The following is a 23,920-nucleotide window of genomic DNA, read 5'->3' as shown; positions in this document are numbered from 1 at the left end:
TATAAACACAAGATAAATAATTTTAATTTTCAATAAAAGTAATTTGGTGATGATTTTTAAGTTTTCAAGAAATTTGAAATAACAACTAACATTATGTTTGGATGAAGAAATTTAAGATTACAAAAAAAATTTAAAATGACGGAAATTGAAACGATGAGATTATTTTCTAGAATTTGCGAATTTACCTGTTTGGTAAACCTAAAAAAACAATGGAATTGAATACAAAATTTGATATTTTTAAACTTTCATTCATAGAAATTGGGAAATGACATATATTTACATGGAATTTAAACTTGAGAATTTGAGATCCCAAATTCCAAGTTTTTGTTTCCAAGTTGAAATTCTAAATTTATATATTTATGATTCCAAACAAAGGAAATAGTGCATGTCAATTTATAAATTTTAATTTATACATAAATTATAAGTTTATTTCTCTTATTCAAACATAGTGTAAAAAAGAACGCAAACAAAAGGTACCTAGACGAAAATTGAGATTAACTAAATAAAGACATGATATTAGATAGGATAGATGGATCGCTGAATAACTCAAGATCAACTTGACAAGCCTAAATCGGATAATAAGGTCTATGCAACGTAGGCTTGGGCTCGTAATAGACTTTTCTTTTCAAAGACAATGTTACAAGTCAAACTCACTGAAAAGTTGTGATCTATAGGTTTATAGATCAAATTCATTTGTTTGCTATGTTAAGTTTGAAATTTAAGTTTTCAGAATATTTTCCGTGATTTTGTTATTTTTTTCCTTTTGTGCTTTCACTTAGGATTGCTTGCAAGCCAGGTTTGAGGTAAACTATAAAACCATTTTTCTGTGGTGATAGGGTTTCCCCTTCGTATTATTCTACCAAAACTTTGAGACTTTTCTCACATTGTCTGGTTTCATTTTTCTAATATTTAAAATTATGGTTTAACTTCCTTCCTATTCTTATTGTCAAAATGTGTCAAGACAAAAAAGTAAACCCAAAAATGTTGAAAATCGAATTTAATTATCGAGATATCGTGAAAAACCTAAGTTACCGTGAATTACCAAACCAAAAAATCTCGACACTAAAAATTAAGTTCGAGGTTATGTATTTTGTAGTCTCTAATTGAGGGTTTTAGTTGTTTCAATGTTGTTCGATGGCAACACGAGCAATGGTTGTGCCATGTCACATATTAAATAATGCCCTCCACAGATAAAATAGCTCATTTGCACTTAAGTTTTGTCCCCACATATGCTTATTGTTGCATAATTCCATCCACAGTACCTTTTCTTTGTCGAACATGCGCAGCAACTTAGACGCCTTTCCCCTTGCCATCCCGAAAAACCTCAACAAAATTTTGCATCAAAGAGTATTAGGTATTTTTTTTTGGTCAATCAAGAGTATTAGGTATGGCAAAGGACTAGGTAAGAAATAAGAATGCTCTAAGAATGCGTGGCATTTTTCTTTTCTTACTGTTCTAAAATGCTATTAAAAAGTTGAGCTATAGCCACGAATTCCATGCGGCGGCTCGCCATTGTGGCATTAGCCACACTTGGGGAATAACCTAATAGCCACACTCGGCGAGTAACCGTTGCTTAATTTTCTCGCTCTTGGTAAAAGTGTCAAAATATTGAGTTAGCAAACGAGTCAAGGAGATCGTTTTGTTCAGCTTCATGGCGCAGGAGTAATACAAAGCAAACATAATGAGAAGCCCACGAAAAGCAGTACTATTATTACTTGAAAAACCCTACAATGGAATGGAACTCGCTTATTGGGTTATGACATGATAATAATCCTCCCCCTCCCCCTTCTCCACCCACCAAAAAAATAAGAAAAAAAAACTGTACATTTGTTGACCCTAGAAACTACAAAGCCTACGTGGCGCGCAGGCCGAGTATTCTATAAGCTAACTACGTCCTTCGGTGAATACGGGGCGTGCCAACTCGTCGGCCGAGCTCGGCCGAGGAGTAAATTTGTTGATGTTGCGTTAGGTCGCGCTACTAACTTCTGCGTCTTGCGATTGCGGCCGAGAAAGGAACACGTCTCGGCCTCTTGGGCTCTCGAACCTGAAGACAAGGTTACTATTCTTACGAAGTTCAATATCAAATTCGGCTTTCAATGTGCCGAATGTAATAACTGTAACACCCCACTTCGCCGAGAAGGCTAATGAGATGACCTCGACCAATAAGGATTCAGAAACCCTTCTCGACCGAGACTTGGATAGGTAATCAATCGTTCTCGCCGTAGTGCTGTTGATGCCAACGGAAGATACTGCGAAACCGACTGACTCTACGGTGACAGAGCTATCTATGCCGACTTAAGATATCACCGGTTGCTTCCACAGTGCTGTTGATGCCAATGGAAGATGTGTCAGCGAAAAAGAAAGAGAAAAATCACAAGTTGTGAGAATTTGCGCAGGGCAATTTTGTGTTGATTTGCAGGGAGCTTTTCCTGGTGCACAGCTTCCCCTATTTATAGCACTGGACCTTAAGTCCGAGTTAGAATCCTATTTGGACTAGGTTTTCCTCTCCGGATCAACGTCACCTCGACCAGTCCTATCTTTACTAGGACTATGAATCTAGTCCTTAACTGAGCCGGATTTGCCTTCTGGATTACTGATCCCATCGAGACTCCTCATTGTGCTAGGACTCGGCTGGCGTTCTGACCTAACCGCCCTAGGCTGGGAAGCCCACTAGCCGATCGGCCTTCCGGGCCGAGAGTGATCCTACCCTCGGCCCAAATTAATATTTTGGGCCCAAACATTGCCCCCTAGCTTCTGAGGTCCTCGGTCTAAATTCTTCGGCCGAGTTTCGGCCTTGAAGAAGCGAATCTATTACTCAGAGCCCTAATGCCCGAGTTCTAAGGCGTATTCATTGAACATAATTGCACGATCTTGATTCTGCTAACCAAACTCGCCACGTGGCGTCCTCTAACACGACCAATCCCAATAATGACGTCCAAAGCGTGCGGCTGCCTGAATCGTCTTGCCATTATGACCACTATCTCAATCCGCGAGCCACTTCCTCAGTCCGTGAGCCCACTTGTCATCGTGCAGGCGTCGAAACGTCTTCCGCCATTAATTTCGCCGTCACACGCAATCGTGCGCCCCCAACATCTGAAACCTTCGGTCTTCTCAACTGCATTTCCAAAATGTTCATCATGATCAACGATTCTTTCGGTCGATTTTGCCCTTTGTTTTGAATTTCAAACGATTACCCTTCCTGCCAAAAGCCTATAAATACTGAAAATCTCTCATTCGCACTTTACGCTCCCAAAACTTTCTAAAAGCTCTTGCCCTTATTCTCCAGCACATCTCTTTTTCCAGGTCTTCGTCTTCAAATCCCCCAACCCAAAAAACCCTTTTACGCCGTGCTTCCTTCTTATAATGGCGTCCTTCATCTCCAAGTAGGGGTGGCCACTTGGAACCGAAAACCGAAATCGAAACACGAATCGAATCAAACCGCACCAAACGGTTTGGTTTTGCGGTTTTGAAACGGTTTCGGTTTCAAAATCGAACCGCGGCACACAAAACGGTTTGGTTTCGGTTTTGGGTTTTCAAAACCACACCGAAACCGAAACCGAAACCGAAACCGCACTTTTTTATTTTTATTTAGTTCATTATTCAACTAGGTTATACAGAAAACTTATACATTTGGTTTTGCGCCGCTAGAACTTCTGGGTTTGCACCGACACCGAGTGGGTTTGCGACTGTCTGCGCCTCCTTGCATCTCCGCCTGCGAGCGACTGCTTCTGCATCTACTTCTGCCTGCCTGCATCTACCTCTGCGAGTCACTGCTTTCATCTCTGCCTTGCCTCCAATCTTGGCGTCGACACACCCAGAGCAGAGGTAAAAATTTCTCATCCTCTGTCTTCAATTTCATATATGTTGTTGTTAGATTAATTCGAATGTTAGGCAGGTTTGGGTTTGTTGTTAGATGAAGTTATGTGGTCACAAGTGACCTAGTACGGTTTTCATTTTTGAAAATCTGTTCTCTCTTTGTCTGGGTGTTGTCTATTAAAATTCCATCTCTTTAATTGTAATCCAATCTATATTGTGACATAATGTTATATATGGTTTCTCATTGCCCTCTATCCAAAAAATTTAAACATCTTTCAGAATGCCAACATTTCATTTGCACCAACTTGTGGCACATGTTAATTGGTTTTGTGTTTGGAAACATAAACATGAGTTAGGAGTTGCTGTGACGAGGGAAAGCGAGTTGCTGAAACTTTGATGTTTGATTATCACAGGCAGCATGGCATAAGTACCCTCACCTCTCTTAATTTTCTTCGTTTGATGCTTTCTTTTTGTTTGATATCTCTGTTGAGACTTGTATTGCTTCAAAATGTTTTTCTTTGCTGTCTTGCTAAATTACGGTCCTTCACAGAGATAAGGATTGCTAGCCTTCAAGTTGTCTCCTCTATCAGAGTTAGTATATGAGCCGTGTCTTGTTGACAGCCTTTGTGGGGTTGGAAATGCTGATAATTTAGTGTTGTCAAAGGGGAAGCAAGCATAAGGGATTTGTTTGGGGCTTAAGTTTGATTACTGCTGCCAACACCAAGAAGAAAATTAATAGAGAATCTTATTATTTCCAACATGGTCACCAATTGGCACTTGACAGCGTCTTAACCAAGATGGTTATTCAGATCCATCTTCTAATCCATTATTGTTAGTTTTTGAACAACTGATTTAGTGGTTGCATTTGACTTGTATTTGGCAGGTTGAGGACTAGATTTTTACTTGGAGCTCCATCAAGTTTTTGCTTGCCTCCTTGTTATTGAATTTCGTTGGCTTCTGATGCTAAGTTGAACTTGATTCATAGATAAAAATCAGTGTGCTAGCTCCCGACATTGGAGTCTCAATGTGATTATTTACTGAGTTACTTGCTGCTCATACACTCCAATACAATTCATTACTTGTTAGATTGTTGGCCTCGTTAAAATAATTCAAATTTAGCACAAACTTGTTCGATTAAGTATTATATGAAGAAAATTTGTGGTCTTGTTCTTTCAAAGATGATTATAAAACAGTACTATATGAATCTTTGCAGAATGAGAAGTTAGTTTTTAATTTGTGTGGGTGTAAGAGCCTCTTTCTCTTGAAGTCAACACACTATGTGGCTGTTTTCTTTTTCTGTGGTTTTATTTGTTGTTTTCAATTTGTTAATCTGTGACTGCGTTGATTCACCGTCTTCACTGCACCATTTGTTGTTTTCAGTTTGTTAATCTATGCATGGACCACTACTGTAACCCGTTCTCAACCGATGAACTTCAAACTATGGTGCGTATCGCGTCATTTTGCCTTCCTCCCTATTTATTCAGCTATTACATATCCAATTGTATTGATTACTGCTACAGTATAATAGAAATGTGAAGTACAAAGTCAATTTAAAAACCTAATATCTATCTATTTTCTTAGTATAAAATCCTAATATCTATCTATGTTCTTCTTTCGTATTTTATTTCAGTCAAGATATGAAGAATCCAGCAAGCATAGTGGGATTGGTTACTCTTCTACGGGGGACTCCCCTGAGAAGCCGGAGGACGAGGCAATAGAAATTGACTCGGAAAATGAAATAGACGTTGAAGGTGACTTTGAATCTGAGGGCGAAGATGAAAAAGTAAGTAACTCTGATTCAAGAAAACGTAGTTGGGTTTGGGATCATTTTACAACATATTATGTGACGAAAAAACAGTCGAAAATCAATGAAAAGGGAGAGAAATATTTGGCCGAAGTAAAACTTAGGAGAGCTAAATGTAATTATTGCCCAAAACAGAGCAGTGTAGGTGATTATGCAGCTGAACCAAGAGTTAATGGCACCACAAGCATGAGACACCACATTGAAAGATATTGTAAATTTTACCAAGGGAATAGAAGTAAAAAGCAAAAAGTTTTGGTTGGGGATAAAAGTAAAGGTAACAATCTGGTAGCTGTTGGATTTTCACAAGAGAGTGTGTTAGAAGCATGTGTCAAGATGGTAGTCATAGATGAGATGCCATTTAGTACAGTTGATAAGATGGGGTTTCGGCTTTTTTGTGCTGTTGGTATTCCATTGTTTAAAGTGCCTTCTAGAAGAACTCTTGTGAGAACTTTCTCAACATGTCTCATGAATCAAAAGCTTATTTGAAGAAAACCTTAAGTGCCCATAGAATTTGTCTCACTACCGACACTTGGACAAGCACACAAAACCCCAATTATATGGTTCTTACTTCACATTTTATTGATCATGAATGGAATATGCATAAGAGGATCATAAACTTTTGTGTTATTCCTAACCACTATGGAACCACAATTGCAAAGTTAATTGAAAGTTGCTTGTTGGAATGGGGGATATACAAAGTTATGACAATCACAGTGGACAATGCTTCCGCCAATAAAGTTTCTTTGGATCAACTTATGACGAAAATGAATAGGTGGGAAAATTCACAAGCTATTCTAGGTGGCAAGTATTTACATGTGAGATGCATCGCTCACAAAACCAACATAATTGTGAGTCATGGGATGAAGAGGCTAAATAATGGTCTATTAGCTATATGAAATTGTGTGAGGTTCGTGAGGAGCTCTCCACAAAGATTGGAGCTTTTTAGGCAAGCCGTGAATAGGGTGAAATTGACATGCAAAGCAACGGTTTGCCTTGATTGCCCTACTCGGTGGAATTCTACATTTGTTATGTTGGATGTAGCCTTGAAATTTAAGAAGGCCTTTGCTACAATGGCGGAGGATGAAGCAAGTCCTTTTTTGGCTTACTTTAAGGAAGTTGAAGATGAAAAAGATGAAGATGGTGTAATTATTGTTTGCCAAACCAAGGGGAGGAAAAGGGTTGGACCACCAACGGAAGAAGATTGGTCCAAGGCGGAGGTTTTTGTCAAGTTTTTACGGGTGTTTTATGATGTGACTTTGAGGGTGAGTGCTTCTACACATCCCACGGTTCATACCGGCCTCCATGATGTCATAAAAGTGGAGACCGCCATCAATAACTTGGAATCCCGAGCCAACATGCAAGTGGGTTTACTGTCGGAGCAATTATTGAAGGCAATGGCATCCGATATGAGATCAAAATATGAAAAATATTTTGACTCATACCATGAATTGAACCCTCTTATTGTGATTGGACTTGTTTTAGATCCGAGGTTCAAGTTGAGGCATGTCACACAACTCTTTAGAAAGAAACTTTCCGACATTGAGGCACAATTGAAAAATAAAGAAATAAAAAATATATTGCGTGCCCTTTATGATGAATATGTTCCTAATGTTGAAGGTGGAAAATACATGAAGAAATCGGAAAGTTTACAATCACAACCTTCTTCTACCTCATCTAATGTGGCTATGACGGAAGATGATCTAATTGATGAATGGATGCATTTTGTTGAAGATAGTGATGAGAAAGTGGTGGGAGATGAGGTGGATTCTTATTTGTTTGATCCCTTGGTACAAATTACAAAAGAGGAGTCCACAAAATATTTTAACATTCTCCTATGGTGGAAGGTGAATGGTAACAAGTATCCTATCTTGGCCGCAATTGCAAAAGATATTCTTGCAATTCAAGTTTCGACCGTGGCATCGGAGAGTGCTTTTAGCACCGGTGGTCGAGTGATTTCGGATTTTAGGAGTTCTTTAACTCCTAAATCGGTGGAGGCCTTGATATGCATGCAAAATTGGTTGAGGGGTGATAATATTATTACTTTGGAGGATGATGCACCTTCAATTGACCACATTGAGTTCTATGAAAGTATTGAATCCGGTAAGTATATCAATTGAAATAAAAGAACTTTCTTTGTTTTCTTTTTTCAACTAAACATCAATTATATTTTTTATGTTTTGTATTGTGTAGAGTTGGCCAAATCGACTTCAAGCATTGCCTCTCTTACTCTTGATCAAGAACCACAACAAGCTCCAAAGCAATCTGAAGGTTCTAATTCACAAGAGCCTCCCCTTATGCGTTTACAAAGTGCAAGGTCTTCACAAGCTCAAAGGCCTCCTAAACCTTCAAAGAATAAGTGTCCAAAAGGAAAAGGAAAGGTAAAGGTTTGAAACTTGAACGATGCAAAGTAAGTTGAAAACCAAGATTTTGTTGAATTTCATGAACCATTTATTTTTTTGGTTGTATTAATGCCATAAGGCATTTGACATTGAACTTTGTTTGAAACTTTGAAGTTTGAACTTTAGTTGTATTATGGCAAACTTAACTTTTCAATTGGGTTGTAGTAAACTATTGTGATTGATTGGTGATCAAGTTGAATTTTAGTAGATGTGAATTATGTGATGCGTTTTTGTGCAGTTTTTTGGTGCAGTTTTGTGCAGTTTTGTGCAGTTTTTTGGTGCAGTTTTGGTGCAGTTGTGGTGTAATTTTTGCTGCAGTTTAGCTGCTGTTTTTTGTGCAGTTTTGTGCAGATTTGGTGTTGTTTAGCTGCTGTTTTTTGTGCAGTTTTGTGCTGCAGTTTCAGTGCAGTTTTTTGCTGCAGGTTTGGTACAGTTTCTTGGTGTTGTTTTGCTGCAGGTTTGGTGCAGTTTTTGGTGCAATTTTGGTGCATATTCATTAATTAATATACAAGGAAAATAAGACCATCTTATACATAAATATGTGTATATTTTAAATTGTACATTTTTTTCTCAAAAACCAAACCGAAACCGTTTGAAACCGCACCGAACCGAACCAAACCAAACCAAACGGTTTGGTTTCATTTCGGTTTTGGCTTCAAAATCGCACCGCACCGCACCGCAAAAAGTTTCGATTTCGATTGTGGTTTCACTCAAAACCGCACCAAACCGCACCGCGCCCACCCCTATCTCTAAGCTTTCCAGGGAATGTGACCAGCATCAAAAGATTCTTGATCGGAGTTCGATTAAGACTATACGGTTTGAAAGTGACATGAGCACCGTCCACCAAATCTTGGGTCCTCTCTTCAAGGCCACAATACCGCCGACCATTACTGGCCTTCCCCAGGAGCACTGCCTAACACCCCTGCTACAAGGGTTTGAATGGTCGAGATGGGATGCGGCGAAACCCCAAGGCTCCTGGCCCTCGACGACCACATCCTGGGCAGCCTGGGTTGTTCGAATGGAACGGCTCTTCGGCGAGCAATGGAAAGCCCTCGGTATCTACGACGCCATCATCCTCTCGTCAATGGATGTCGTTCTCGACAAGGAGCTTCTCCTAGCCGCCTTGTGCTTCTGGTGCTCGGCCACAAACACCCTGGTTCTTCCTCTTGGTCCCATCGGGCCCACCATCCTCGATGTCACCGCCATTCTGGGGACTTCGGCAACCGGGATCCCTATCGACGCGGCCCTCTCTGGGCACCCGTCGAATATTGATCTGAAGACGCTTTTTGATCGATGAGCCTTCGAGGCCTTGAACCGTGACTGTCAAATCCCGTCGAAAGAAGACATCCAGAAGCTCCACAAGAACTTCTTTAATTACAACACCCTCTATCTTCACTTCGCCGGCCGAGGAAAGGAGGACCTGCGAGAGGGAGAGCATGAAGCCTTCATCTTCTATTGGTACAACAAGTACATTTGTTGTACCAAGTCAAACAAATGTTTGGTCGAGAATATGCCGGTAGCCGAAGCCCTGGCTAGTGGTCACGTCTTGGCGCTGAGTTCCAACATTCTCGCCCATCTCTTCCGCTGCCTGGCCGAGGCGACCCTCCACAAAATCGATCCATACCAGAATGGTCCCCTCTGGGTCTTCCAACTCTGGTTACAAGTTTACTTCGCCTCCCTTCGGCCAGCCATAGCTGACTTCTCACCAACGGAGGCGCTTGGACCTCAGCTGGCCTCTCGACCGACACCTCCCCATCAAGCCGAAGAGGTATTTCGGTACCTCTTCGCTCTCGACGACTTCTCCAACGAGTTCCTGATATGTCGTCGTCGAGACTATCCTTCCTCCATCAGGCTGCCTACCTCTACGTGGGGCGCGGAGGAGGACGCTGATCTTCGTCAGACCTGGGGGTTGTTTGTGCTTGCTCGCGACCTCCCTCTCGGCTACGATGGAAAACGGTCGGGTTGGGAAGTATATCATCCGAACTTCCTTGCCCGACAGCTCGGCTATCTTCAGGGCTGCCCCATCCCCTTTCTCTCCTCCCGAACAGTCCTAAGCCGTGGACGTGAACCTCGTTCCTCGGAGAAGAAATGTAAAACTGCCGCGAGGGAGTTCCAAGAGTACTGCCAAAAATTCCGCCTTCGACCGGCCACCCCAGAAACCCATTGCACTGACACCTTCGGTGAGTGGTGGGAAAACTACACCCAGGAGTTCTTTGGTGCTCCGGTCGAAGGGGTGCTGAACAAACTCTTCGGTGACCGACCTAAGAAGGCATCGGCCCCCCAAACTCAAGGTAATTGTTCATTCCTCATCTTTTCCTTCAACCTTGCATATTGATCTGCCTTACTGAATTGTTTTTATCTTCTTAGGTAGTCGGCCTTCGAGAAAAACGGAGGCCGTTGCCGCGGCCACGGTCGAGAAAAAATCGGCCGTGGTTAAAAGGGATAAAGCTGCTGGTCGGGCCGTGCTGACCAAACGTCCTCGCCAAGAGGCCGAGCCGGTCGTCGAACCTCCGCCACCTGTCAAGCGGGTAAAACAGCTGGCAAAGAAGGGCGCACGGGAGATCCACGTTATCTCCAGTCAAACTACAGGGGCGACGACTCCCAGTGTTTCCCCTTCTCCTACCGTTGTTCAAACCTCAGTCGAGAAACAGCCCGCCCCGGCCGTAGCGACAGTTCGAACGCAGCCTATCTCTGGGACTGGTACACCAGTTGTGCCTCCCTCCGTCGAGGAAGCACCCGTTCCAAAAATGTGGTTTCTTCGACCGAGGGAACAGCCCCTGAAAATCCAAAACCCTCGGTCTTCATTCTGGTAGAGAGTGAGGGGAGCGACGAGGTCCCGCTGGCAGATCGTCATCTCTCTCGTCGGCAACCTCTCCCAAGGTCCAAGATGGTGGTTCAAGCCGGCTCCTCCACGGCTGATCGTGACAAGCGCCCGGTCGAGGAACCGGCGGCGGTGGCCGAACCCCTCGCTTCTTCTCAGGACCAGGATGTCCCTGCCTCCTCCGAAACGGCTGTTCCGGTCGGCCCATCTGCAGCCGACCGTGGCAAACGCCCGCTCGAGGAACCTGAGGCAACGGTGGAATCGCCCGTTCATCCTCAAGACCAGGGCTTTCATATTCCTCCACATGAGGTTACCTCGGCCTTCGTAAGTACCTTCGACCATCTTTCCTTGATTGCTTTTTTGCTTTAGAATTCTAAACAAGGAAAATAATAAATGTTAGGTGTCTGTACATTCTTTTCACCGACAATTCTATGCGCCGAAGGGCGTTATCTATATTTCTTGGCCGCCTCAGTGGCCATCAAACGTAGATAACCTCCATCGGCCACGTGAACTGAGAAGCAACTTGAGACACTGGGCTCGGCCATTGAGTTCTTTAGGTTCGAGCATCGATCTTGGAGACATGGTCGAGGTCTCCTCTTGGCAGGTTAAAAAACGAAACCTTCTTGCTATTCTTGTCATGACTTCTTTTAAACTTAACCTGATTTGTACGTGTAGGCTTCATGGGAAGTCGAATTCAAAGCCCTCCTCTCCAGCACAACTGCAGAGTCCGGTCCTTCGTTCGCTACGACCGAAACTGCCGATCCAAGCGCCTTAACCCAGTTGCGAGAAGTCATGTCGCTTTCAACATCGCAAGTACTTGAGCGCAATGGTCTTGACCTGCTTGGCGTATGTCTGAACGACCTTGGAGCCGACGGTCGCCTGAGCGAAGATGCCATAGTTCGGGCATCGTCTGCCTTGGAGCGTGTTCGGGAGACATTTAGTATCTTCCAGACCGCTCTAAAGGCCGAACAGGATCTACAAGCCACCACGGCCATTCAAGACACCCTCCGTCCGAAAATCGACGATCTACGGGCGAAAGGAGAAGCGTTAACCGAGCTCGACCGTCAGATGGCCGAACTAGCAAAACGTCGGTCGGCCATTGCTTCCGAGCTTGCTAAAGACTTTGAGTCAGGCGGAAAGGATCGCCTAACTGAGTATGCGGCAACCAAAAAACGGGTCGAGCGGCTGAAGCTGGACAAAAAAAATCGGCAGGCCGAAGTTATCATGGCCGACGTGCGGTGGTTGGAGTTGAAGGCCCTGCTCAGCAATCTTCTACCCTCTTCTCCTTGAATGAATTTGAATGTAAACCAATCGACCTACTTATTTTGTAAATGTTTATCAATCTTAATGGACTGTTTTTTCTATTCCCGCATTTCCCATGTGACCGGATAGTATTTTTTCAAAAACTTCCCATTGATTGGTAATCTGTGAACTATACCGGTTCGGTCTTTAAGATGATACGCCCATTTGCCGTATACTTTATGCACAATGAATGGCCCTTCCCAATTCGGCGACCATTTGCCGAACCTAGGATCTTTTAGTCCTACGGGCAACACTGTTTGCCACACTAATTCACCCTCACCGAATGTTTTCTGTCGCACCTTTCGATTATAGGCTCGCTCGGCAATCTGTTTTTGTGCCACCAGTAAGTTATAAGCGTCAAGTCGCGCTTTTTCCAAATCTTCTAGTTCCTGTCTCATGGACTGATTATATTCGACGCTAAACAAACTACTTTGTTCAATTAATCGCAACGAATTTATGCTTAACTCGACTGGTAGCACTGCATCGTGTCCGTAGGTTAATGCGTACGGGGTTGTCGCAGTCGCCGACCGGGGCGACGTTCGGTATGCCCATAATGCCTCGTTCAACTTCAAATGCCACATGCCAGGCCTTTCTTTTATTATTTTTTCGAGGATGCCGATCAACACTTTATTACTTGCTTCGGCCTGCCCATTCGCCTGTGGATAATACGGTGTGGACTGTTCTAGCCGAATGTTCAAATTTGCCGTGTATTCTTTAAATCTTTCGGCTGTGAAGATTGTTCCATTGTCGGTTATGATCGTTTCCGGTACACTGAACCGGGTCACAATGTGTTCCTCCACGAAGTCGCAAACTTCTTTAGATGTTAACTCGGCATATGATTTTGCTTCAACCCACTTAGTAAAGTAATCAGTTGCGACCATTATCCATGCATGCTTAGCAGCTCCATAAGTCGGCGTGATTTTGCCGATTACGTCCATGGCCCATCCTCTAAACGGCCATGGCTTAATGACCGAATGTAGTGATTCGGCCGGGACCCTTTGTATAGGCCCATGGATTTGGCACTGCACGCATCCTCGTGCGAACTCGATACAATCTTTCAGTATTCTCGGTCAAAAATAGCCGTGTCGTCGGAGTAGCCATCGCATTTTCCGTCCGGATTGATGAGCTCCGCATACCCCTTCATGAACCTCTGCGATCGCCCGAGCACTCTCTTGAGGGCCGAGGCATAGCAATAACAAACCATCTTCGCCTTTTCGGTATAACTCGCTCTGGTACGTGACATAGTTCGTGGCGTGAACCCGTGTCCTGCGACTATATTTCTTGTTAGGATTGTCAAGGTACTGCATAATGGGTTTTCTCCAATCATCTGGTATTGCCTCGGCTGCACAAATTTCTATAGAGTCCTGCCGATCTACCAACGAGGGCAGGGACATGACCCTGGCGCGTATCACGTTGTCTCGTTGGAGGATATGCTGATTAACCAAGGCCGGGTATAGCTGTCGTAATATTGGTATCTCCCGGCCTAACTTGCCCCCCAGGAGTTGTGCACCGGAGGCGATTTGAGCCAATTCGTCTGCATCGGTATTATGAACCCGAGAAATATGCTCGAATGTAATACCGTCAAAAGACTCGGCCAGATAGCTGGCGATCATGTGGTAAGGCGCTAGAGTACAACTCATGCAGCGGAAAGACCTATTAAGTTGGTTAATCACCAGCTCAGAATCACCGAGGACGAGGGCACGGGTGGCTCGCAGGTCAAGAAGGAGGCCAAGACCAATGACAAGAGCCTCGTATTCGGCCTGATTATTGGTGCAGTCGAAATCTAATTTGAGCAAAAAATACCAACGATCGTTATGAGGAGATCGAATGGCGATGCCAGCACCGGCCGAAGACGAAGTACTGGAACCATCGAAATACATCGTCCAATAGTTATCGCGGGTCACCACCATGCCGATTTCGACATCAGCATCCCCGAAACCGTAAGGCGAAGGGTGCTGGGCAAGGAAATCGGCCAACGCCTGTCCTTTAACAGCTTTTTGCGGCACGTATTGCAAACTAAACTCGGACAACGCCATCGTCCACTTCCCAATTCGGCCCTTCACAATTGGCCGGGTAAGCATGTATCGGATAACGTCGGTCTGGGCAATGACTTGGGTGACCGACGGGAGCATGTAATGCCGAAGCTTGGATGCGGCGAAGAACACGGCGAGACAGAGCTTCTCTACGGTGGAATAATTGATCTCTGGATGACTCAGATTGCGGCTGAGATAAAAGATAGCCTGCTCTCGTCCGGCATCGTTATCTTGCGCGAAGAGGCAACCGATGGACTCTTCGGCCGCCGAAATATATAGTTTGAGAGGCTTACCGCGCTGAGGAGGGACCAGGACATGTGGGTTTGTAAGAGAAACCTTGATCTGTGTAAACGCCGCCTGATGCTCCTCATTCCACACGAACTTATCTGAGTCCTTGAGTTTCAAAAGTGTGGAGAATGCTTTCATTTTACCTGCCGAATTAGCAATAAATCGGCGTAAAAAATTGATCTGGCCGAGTAAAGACTGTAGTTGTTTCTTCGTTGTTGGGGGTGGGGCAGTGATGATTGCGCGTGCCTTATTCACATCAACCTCAATCCCACGGTGATGTACGAGGAAACCCAGAAAATTTCTGACCGTCACACCGAAGGCACATTTCGCGGGATTCATCTTGAGGTTGTGCCGACGTATGCGGAGGAAAGCCTGTCGGAGATCATCCAGATGTGTCTGTCGGCGTTTAGATTTGATGACGACATTGTCGATGTACACTTCGACGATGGTTCCAATTAAATCATGAAAGATGGTATTCATCGCCCATTGGTATGTGGCGCCGGCATTCTTGAGGCCGAATGGCATAACAACCCATTCGTAAGTGCCGAGTGCCCCCGGGCAACGGAAAACAGTTTTGTGCACATCAGCTTCGGCAATGAATATTTGGTTGTACCCGGCGTGTCCATTCAGAAAGGATAAGATCGCATGATTCGCCGCGGTGTCGATTAACAGGTCTGAGATCGGCATTGGATACTCATCTTTGGGAGTTGACAGATTCAGATTTCGGAAATCGATGCAGATGCGCAGTGCGCCATTTTTCTTTAAAACAGGAACGATGTTTGCCAACCATTCAACATATCGAGCTGTCCGAATGAACCCGGCTTTTAAAAGCCGAACCAATTCGTCCTTGATGCCGAGTTGCACTTCGGTTGAGAATCGACGAGGTGGCTGGCGGAAAGGTTTACATCCAGGCTTGATACGTAGTTCATGCTCAACCAGAGTACGATCTAAGCCGGGCATTTCATGATAGCTCCAAGCAAAACAATCTTTAAACTCCGTAAGCAAGGCACGAAGCTCGTCCTTCATTTGTTAGGGGAGTAAAGCGCTAACAAACAAAGGCCGTGGGTCATCGGCCGTCCCAATATTAATTTCTTCCAGGGGGTCTTTAACTTGGGGCCGATGATCCTCGAGCTCGGCCGGGGCGGCCTGAACTTTATCAAAAGATAAGGCAGGACCATGATCGTCTTCGGCAAGGAACTCGATGAGGTTGACGCCCGAATTTGGTTGTTGAGATATAGTATACCAATGGGCCAGCAATCGTTCCATCGTAGATGAAACCGCGGCCCTACGTTGGTCCTGATTGGTGTCAGACATTGGCTTCGGGGAGGAAATTGGCTAGTCCGAGTCTCGCCGAATCCTGCTGGACAGTCTCGGCGCCAACCTCGAGAGCTTTCTAAACTGAAATCCGAGTCGGTTGTCCGTCTTCATTGAAGCCTTGCAATGTAATGTAGCCGACGTGGTCATCATAATACCGGGCTTGGATCATGTTAGCTTCGAAGGGTTGGCTGTCGGCCGGATGAACAGTGATTGATTTGCCGTCCCAAAAGACAAGCACTTGGTACAACGAAGAAGGAATACAGCTGGTTTGATGGATCCAATCTCGGCCGAGCAGTGCATTATACTCAGTTTTGGAATCAACCATGAAAAAGGCGGTCATGTGGGTGCGACCGGCAATATTTACAGTTAACGGAAGTACACCTTTGGTTTGGGATTTGTCGCCGACGAAACTACTCATCGTGATTCCTGACGGAATAAGCTCGTCATTCGAACGACGTAAGGCTTTCATGATGTTCAGGGGCATGATATTGACGGTAGCTCCACAGTCGACAAAAACTTTAGAAACTGGATATCCCTCAATGTGGGCCGTCACATACAATGGCTTTAAATGGTGAAGCTTGGCCGATGATGAACGAGGGAACAATTCGGCCAAGGCAGCCTTTAAACTATCATCTTTTATTGCTGACTCACCTTCAGCAATCGATACAAAATCAACATGGCCGGGCTCTTCGGCAACCACATCTCCATCGAGGAAATTTGGTTGAGCCGTGCTTGATTGAAAATCGGCAGGTAACACATGGACCATACTGATTTCCATATTATCCAGGACTGACGGGCCCATCTGGTCAAGACCCTCTTCGCTCGGTTGGTCGGCGACTACGGACTCAGTTGTTGTCAGAGTTAAACAACGAGACTCTTCCGTCCCTTCTTCGATGGCGTCACTCGGCGAAGCTGCTTCGGCAACTTGTTGGTTCTGCGTGCCTGCCTCAGGTAAGGTTGGGATTGACAGTGTACTTGGGGTCAGGACCTGAACCTGCTCTTGGTAGTGTAGCCGGGCATCCCTGGTGTCGAGATAAGCATCTAGACGTGCAACACGTGCGATTTCATCAGTCGTAAGGCCGAAGAGAGAAACAGCCGAAAATACTTCAAAGTGATATCGTAAATACTGAAGGTCCTCCATTGAAAAAGGAAGGTCGGATGCCTCGATATCGGTATACGGGTCTACTTCAAATCCAAGGACACGAGCTTCTCGTATGTGCTGGAACCTTGCTTTCAATCCTGGATCTGAGGTCTTCTGGATGATCCGCTCGGCATCCGGGCAAGTCAGGACTAAATCAATGATGTCCTGGCATGCCTTCGGCAAACCATACAGATCGTTGGCCGAATGTTTCTTATGGAATTCTCGCATATACTCCAAAGCTTCCCCAACGAATGGGGGATGCAAATTCCGTCGAATTGTTATCAAAGGTTCCCGTATAGCTGGCGGGACTAACTTGCTTTCGGCCTCCTGCCCGAAATGCTCAAGGCGTGCCTTCATTTCTTCTGGTCGAAGGAGAAGTTTGATCCGTTTATCAGCCTCTTCAAACGTGGTTTCGATATGTTGGTCGACCAGCCGTTTCCCTTGAGCCAACTCTGTGATGATGGCTGAAGGTGGTCACTCATCATTAGTAACAATTGTGTCCTTTGGCCGCCACTTAGGGGCTGAAGTTTCTTGGGCCGCCTGTCGACGGGCCATGCAATCTATTCGTTGATGCCGGCGTTTTTGGGATTTGGATAACGCGGTGTAGACGCCTCTCGAAGAATGATATGTATACCAACGTTGATCTCTAGGCTCGGGAGGTTTGAAGGTCTTTTGGCTCCGCGATGATTCTGAACTGCTAGAATTACGTCTATAGTAGTCATCGTCATAGAATGGAGCATCAAAATCGAGGCGCCGTCTGACCGGGGGCGTCTCTTCCATCCGTACTTTAGGACCGAGCCTATCAAAAACCCCTTGATGCTGACCGTCATTGGCTACCTTTTGCTGTGTTGCGGCTACAGGTTGCGAGGAAGGCTTCTCCTCTAGCTCACCGTTGACCTTTACTCTACATTTTCTGCACAAGACCGCCGTCCCACTGTCTTCATCGGTGCTATAATCCATCATAGGTTTGACAATAGCGGGCCCTGTTAAAGCCGTAGGTGGTTTGTTTGAACGAAAATCGGCCATGAACCGTGGTCGAGAATTCTGATTCTGCAGGCGTTGCGTCGCAACAACTTCGGCCTTTCCTTTCCCTTTGTCCTTCGGTAGGTACGCATCGATCATATTCACTGTTGCCGTGGGGAACGGGTCAGTATCCACACTCATCTTCTTCTCGGGAAATTTCAGTTTGCCATTATCAATCCAGCTTTGAACATTGTCGCGAAATACGACACAATTGTTTGTCGTATGTTTGCTTGAATTGTGGAATTTGCAATACACCTTTCCTTTAAGCTCTTCGGCCTTAGGAATGTTGTGACCAGGCCGAAGCTTGATGATTCTTGCGGATAACAGTTGGTCAAAAATTACGTCAGCCTTGGTAATATCAAAAGTGTAAACCTTTGACGGCTTCAATGCTCCTTCAGTGGCCGAGCGACTTTTGACTTCTCTAGAATCAACCTGAGTCAATGCCTTGCAAACGTACGGCTTATCTATCACTATCTCAGCCGCATCCACACTAACGCATTCATCCTCGGTTGACGCGTAATTGACAGTAGGATTCTTGTAAATCGTCCCCCGAGTTGGAGTCTTCGAAGTCTTTTCCTCGCGGAGTAAATAATCATACTGCTCGACATGTTGGGCTAATTCATACATATCCCGAAAATTTGCCCCCAGGAATTTCTTTTTGTATTCGACGTCGAGGCCGTTCAAAGCAAGCCTTACAAATTCGACTTCGGGTAAAGGCACTCGGCACCAATTCCTAGCTGATTTGAACCTGGTAAGATAATCCATTGGTGACTCATCAGATGCCTGAGTCATCCGTGCTAATGAAGAGACTGACATCTCCATCCCCGGGCGATAAAACTGCTCGTGGAATTTCTCGACCAACTCCTCCCAGTTTTGGACGGAATTAGGAGGGAGATTGATGTACCAGGCAAATGCCGAGCCGGTCAATGAAAAGTTGAACAGCCGTAACTTATGTAAATCACTATTAACATCTCCGCATTGCGCGGTGAAACGAGCCACGTGTTCCAACGAAGACAAGGACGATTCACCGGTAAAAAGACTAAAATCTGGGATCTTGAAACCCTTCGGGTATCCAAACGTTTCCACGTAAGCTGGGTACGGATGAATAAACTTGGGAAACTTCGGCCCTTTCTTCATGGCCGAGTCGATCATCCGCTGAACTTCGGTCATATCAACAGGTGTTGCTTCGATCCTCTGGTCGGTTCCGTCTAACCTACTATTCGACCCTCCTCCTTTTTCCAAGTTAATTGGTTTGAGCTGAGCAGGAATAGGCTCGGCCGGTACAATCGGTACCGGATTGTTTCCTGGAGGACAATGCTGGAGAAGATCGAAAGGCCTGCTGCCACCAACCTTACTAACCAACATTTCGAGCAGCCTGGTTTGTCGATCATTGGAACTGAGTATCGCGTCATGCAGCTTGTCAATGCCTCGACCGAACGTCTGCTCGACTGACCGAGACTGCTCGTCTAGTCGCTTTCGGAGAAACGACCTCGTTGGTGGGTCAGACCCTTCACCACCATCATCGTCACACTCCTCTACTATCCCTTCGTTGAGAACGCATGTGTTTTTTTTAGGGATCTCTAAACCACGGAGTTGACCGCCGAGATTAACTTCTCTCTCTCGGTGAGTCGCGCTCGTGGATTCAGGTGTCGCAGCGCTAAGGGGATTCTGCGCCTGTGGCACACTCTGTCCTATGCTCTGACTCGGCAAATCGGTTGTCGACTTTCCCATAGCTGTTTTCTTTTTTACCGATCGTGTTTCAATTGGCATGAACTTCGTAGTTTAGCACTGGGTCCCACTGGGCGTGCCAAAATGTTGACCCTAGAAACTACAAAGCCTACGTGGCGCGCAGGCCGAGTATTCTATAAGCTAACTACGTCCTTCGGTGAATGCGGGGCGTGCCAACTCGTCGGCCGAGCTCGGCCGAGGAGTAAATTTGTTGATGTTGCGTTGGGTCGCGCTACTGACTTCTGCGTCTTGCGATTGCGGTCGAGAAAGGAACACGTCTCGGCCTCTTGGGCTCTCAAACCTGAAGACAAGGTTACTATTCTTACGAAGTTCAATATCAAATTCGGCTTTCAATGTGCCGAATGTAATAACTGTAACACCCCACTTCGCCGAGAAGGCTAATGAGATGACCTCGACCAATAAGGATTCAGAAACCTTTCTCGACCGAGACTTGGATAGGTAATCAATCGTTCTCGCCGCAGTGCTGTTGATGCCAACGGAAGATACTGCGAAACCGACTGACTCTACGGTGATAGAGCTATCTATGCCGACTTAAGATATCACCGGTTGCTTCCACAGTGCTGTTGATGCCAACGGAAGATGTGTCAGCGAAAAAGAAAGAGAAAAATCACAAGTTGTGAGAATTTGCGCAGGGCAATTTTGTGTTGATTTGCAGGGAGCTTTTCCTGGTGCACAGCTTCCCCTATTTATAGCACTGGACCTTAAGTCCGAGTTAGAATCCTATTTGGACTAGGTTTTCCTCTCCGGATCAACGTCACCTCGACCAGTCCTATCTTTACTAGGACTATGAATCTAGTCCTTAACTGAGCCGGATTTGCCTTCTGGATTACTGATCCCATCGAGACTCCTCATTGTGCTAGGACTCGGCTGGCGTTCTGACCTAACCGCCCTAGGCTGGGAAGCCCACTAGCCGATCGGCCTCCCGGGCCGAGAGTGATCCTACCCTCGGCCCAAATTAATATTTTGGGCCCAAACAACATTCTACCAAGATCAAAACCTGTCTTTGTCTTTACAATTTGAACATCACTTTGATGGCGTTACCCCCACGAGCACTTGTTGCAAACGCTTCTTCCACCTCATTCTCAGTAAATCCAAAACGGTGCGTGATAAGCGGCTTCACATCGATCTTCCCACTTCTCAAAAACTCGAGGCAAAGCGGCCATGTGTTCTGGTATCGGAAAACTCCAACAACGTCAACCTCCCTAGCAGCAGCGGGAGTCAGAGGCACCGTCATCACACCGTGTCCCATTCCTACCAGGCAGACTTTTCCGCCCGGACGAGTAGTATTGAGGCCGGTCGACATGGTTTTGTTGAAACCCACACAATCGAAGGTCACATCCACTTCGGAGATCATGGCTTTTTTAATTTCAGCAACTTCATCATCTAAGTCCTCCATTTTTGTCGAAACTTTCACGGTTTCATCAGCACCGAGAGACTTTGCCATTGCTAGACGCTTGTCATCCATATCCACAATCACAATTCTTGGTGCCCCGAAAGCACGAGCGGCTAAAACTGAAACGAGACCAATAGGCCCTGCTCCGGTGATCAGAACAGTTGTTTCGGGACCAACATTGGCTCGCCGACAAGCGTGAACCCCAATACTCAAGGGCTCACACATTGCCCCTTCCTCCAAACTCACGTTTTTTGGCAATTTAAAGCAAAGATCTGCAGGGTGCACAATCTGATTAGCCAAGGAACCATGAACCGGTGGGGTGGCGAAAAACTTCATATCAGGGCAAAGATTATAGCGGCCTCCTTTGCACTGCCGGCACCGTGCGCAGCTGATGCCGGGCTCTACCGCCACACGGTCCCAGGTACCAAATGCTTCACCGCGCTCCCAACTTTGTCTACGATTCCTGCACACTCGTGTCCGATTACCATTGGCTCTTTCACCTCAAAATCCGCACATTTCATGGTCTTGAGGTAGTGGACATCGCTTCCACAAATGCCGACAGCCTTGATCCGAATTCGAACATCATGGGGTCCTAAAATTAAGAAATCCCAACAAAACAAGGGAGCAAGATGTTAGCACCAATACAACTAAGAAAACAAATAACCAAGAACCATAAACTGAAAACCCAACGAAAGCTAGGAGGGAATTAAGAACAAGGAGAGAGATACATACCGATAATGGGGAGCTTGAAAGGTAGGATCTTGATGGTGTTAACATCAACGAGCCAAGCAGCCATGTTTTGCTGCTCAACAGGTTTGGCTTCTCTTACCACGCCATTGCTGGATTGGCCTCCCTTACCCATTCTTTACTCTTCTCTGTATTTTTCTTAAAGTGTTTTCTTGTGTTTGAAAGACACAAACTTCGTCTTCTTCAAGTAAAATGGACTAAGAATACACGGAAATTGGAATACACAGACTTGCTTGATTTGTTGATGGAAATAGAGTGGATGCGGGGATGGTATTTATATGAGTTTGAAGGAGTGTGATTTGGTCAAGTTGCGCTTGTACAGCTATGTAAAATTAGGATAATCCAAAACCAAATTATTATCCAATTTCTCTTAGGAAAAGGATTAGTATCCGTTACCAATTAACGGACGGATATTCTTGGCTCCTTTCCGAGGAGGGGCAGTTAATTTACTTTTGTAAATTAATTTTTGACAAGTAAGAAATAAGTCACTGAAAATATAAATAAAAAAATTTATGTGCACATGTTCAATGTGATTGGTATGTATATAAAATGATTTATTTCTAAGGAAATGAGCCAAGTATTTTACATAACAAAATGTGCTAGACAATGCAACAGTGTCAATCAGAAGATGAATTGCACTTGGAAGTGTCCCACAATTCCATCAATTACTCGTGTAAAACAAAATACTTCTTTTTGGAATGTTAGTAACATTTTCTTATCTTATTTGGTCATTCCGTGGTTGATATTCTATCATCTCATGCACGATTTTTGTCAAATATATTATTCTCCGTTACAATCACACTTTTGGGTATATCACTTCCTTTGGATTTGGAATTGGTATCTCATTATGAAAAAGAGAAATGTTAAGGAGACTTTTGATGGACTCTCCACCACATCAGGTTTTTTGCACAATTCTCGCGTTAACATTATAAAATATTGTGCTAAAAACATGAGGAGACGGAGAATACATGAAGAGTTTCACTTTGAGAAAGTCTGCTTAGCACATCTCGAGAGAAAAACCTCTATGTTTAATTGCAAATTTCACCCCATAATAATAGTTAATACTATATAACAGATTTAAAATATTATTACAATGATAATTATATAATATAAAGTTCTCAATTTTAGGAGCCTAACAGGTAATATAATTCATTGATAATAAATATATAAATAAACAGGTAAACTAATTTTTCTAAGCAACATAAATATTTGGGGATTGATACTTGCGAGTTTCTTGGAAGTATCCGAATCTAATTAAGTCACAAGATGCGAAAAGAGTAGGTGTAGGCCTAAAATTAAAATTCAATAATGAACGGATGTTATGCATTTGCTGAATCCATTCCACGACATGCAGAGTCAGATTCACGTAGCAAACCGTCCGTTGTGGTCCAGCATCTTAATTATTTAGTTTTCAGCAGTAGTTAATTTGGTGCTCAATTCCTAACAATCTTCACTACGAAGGTTTAATTTCTAAACAACATTTTTTACAGTAAATATACACTAATCACGTGTTGGTGGTCAAATATATGAACTTTTAGTTAGAACCTAAGAGGTCACACACATGGTAAGTTCTAATAACGTTACATGAATGATGATAAGATATAATTAATTGCTAATTATATTGCATTAGTTGTTTAGGTTTATTGGATATGATTTTAATTAAAATAATTTCGGGCTTTATTTTTCTTTTGGGCATGAGGTTGATACATTTGTGGATACTAACCGTACAAATTCCATTAGTCAAATGAGTGTTTTTTATTATGATACTTGTACAGTTAGTATCCACAAATGTGTAGATAGATGTATGCAAATGTTGTCCTTAATGAATATGATGGTGATCACAAGATTAATTGGGTGTGAGTATTCTAGAATGGACCATCTCATATTAGTAACCAATTAAATGAATGAATGGTTGAATATACAACCAAGAATTTAATGGTTAAGGATTTTATTTTATTTTTTGTCAAACGATAAATTTATTATATTAAATCATATAGCATGATCCACACAACATAGACTTAGGCTATCAACTCCGATTTGAACTTATGATATGGTTTTCTGTTCAAAGGTATTTTGCTTTCACTTAG

At 44.3% G+C, this 23,920-nt stretch overlaps 1 protein-coding gene and 1 pseudogene across 1 annotated transcript; one reads left to right on the top strand and one right to left on the bottom strand.

Moving 5' to 3' along the window:
* Positions 1-1,679: 1,679 nt before the first annotated feature.
* LOC103439705 (sorbitol dehydrogenase-like) lies at positions 1,680-22,071 on the bottom strand (annotated as a pseudogene).
* On the top strand, positions 5,212-8,256 carry LOC114819233 (zinc finger BED domain-containing protein RICESLEEPER 2-like). The gene is made up of 6 exons (XM_029098325.2): positions 5,212-5,259; positions 5,447-5,599; positions 5,756-6,061; positions 6,226-6,425; positions 6,528-7,720; positions 7,811-8,256. Exons 1-6 carry the CDS (start codon positions 5,212-5,214, stop codon positions 8,008-8,010), a joined length of 2,100 nt encoding a protein of 699 aa, XP_028954158.2. The 3' UTR covers positions 8,011-8,256.
* Positions 22,072-23,920: the final 1,849 nt, after the last annotated feature.

The sequence above is a fragment of the Malus domestica genome, chromosome 07, assembly GCF_042453785.1.
Source record: "Malus domestica chromosome 07, GDT2T_hap1".
In the NCBI taxonomy this organism is placed as follows: Eukaryota; Viridiplantae; Streptophyta; class Magnoliopsida; order Rosales; family Rosaceae; genus Malus; species Malus domestica.
This window is presented reverse-complemented; position numbering and strand designations above follow the sequence as displayed.